Genomic DNA, 689 nt, shown 5'->3' with positions numbered 1-689 from the left:
CGGCCGTCGTGAGGGATGGCTGCAGGGAGGGAGACAGGCTGTGGGACCAGGACCCAGAGCCCCGTTGCTGGGGTCTGGTAGCACCCAAACTGGCCTCTGTGCCGAGGGTGTGGTGGTGGTGGGGTTTGGTGGGGTGGAGATATGGGGAGGGACAAGGGCTCTGGCTCTGCCGGCTCTTGGCAGACCTCGGGAGCACAGTGCCCGTCTCTGCGGGGCCACATGAGCAGAGCCACCCTCTCGCAGGTGCCATCATGATGGAGAAGCCCAACGTGCGGTGGAGTGACGTGGCCGGACTGGAGGGAGCCAAGGAAGCCCTGAAGGAGGCCGTGATCCTGCCCATCAAGTTCCCGCACTTGTTTACCGGTGAGGGTCACGGCAGTGCTGCAGCTGCCGCTCCCCCATAGAGAAGGTGCCATGGGGCGGCTGCTGGGTCGGGCACACGCTGGGAGGGGACGCCAAGCAGTGGGGACACGTGTCCCTGTGGATCCGGTCTCTGCAGGGACGGGGCAGCCGTGACGCTGGCCTTTGTTGCAGGAAAACGCACGCCCTGGCGAGGGATCCTGCTCTTCGGGCCCCCTGGCACTGGCAAGTCCTACTTGGCCAAGGCCGTGGCCACCGAGGCCAACAATTCCACCTTCTTCTCCGTGTCGTCCTCGGACCTGATGTCAAAGTGGCTGGGAGAGAGCGAG

General features: G+C 65.3%; 1 protein-coding gene across 1 annotated transcript in view; it reads left to right on the top strand.

Annotated features, from left to right (window-relative positions):
* Positions 1 to 183: 183 nt before the first annotated feature.
* The window catches only part of LOC104162889 (vacuolar protein sorting-associated protein 4A-like), a gene marked incomplete at both ends in the record, with an annotated part of 1,025 nt that continues 519 nt past the window's right edge, over positions 184 to 689 (top strand). The window contains 2 exon segments of the mRNA XM_009701723.1: positions 184 to 363; positions 535 to 689. Coding sequence (XP_009700025.1) covers positions 184 to 363; positions 535 to 689 — 335 coding nt within the window.

This window comes from Cariama cristata, unplaced genomic scaffold (genome assembly GCF_000690535.1).
Source record: "Cariama cristata isolate BGI_N322 unplaced genomic scaffold, ASM69053v1 scaffold28016, whole genome shotgun sequence".
Classification (NCBI taxonomy): Eukaryota; Metazoa; Chordata; class Aves; order Cariamiformes; family Cariamidae; genus Cariama; species Cariama cristata.
This window is presented reverse-complemented; position numbering and strand designations above follow the sequence as displayed.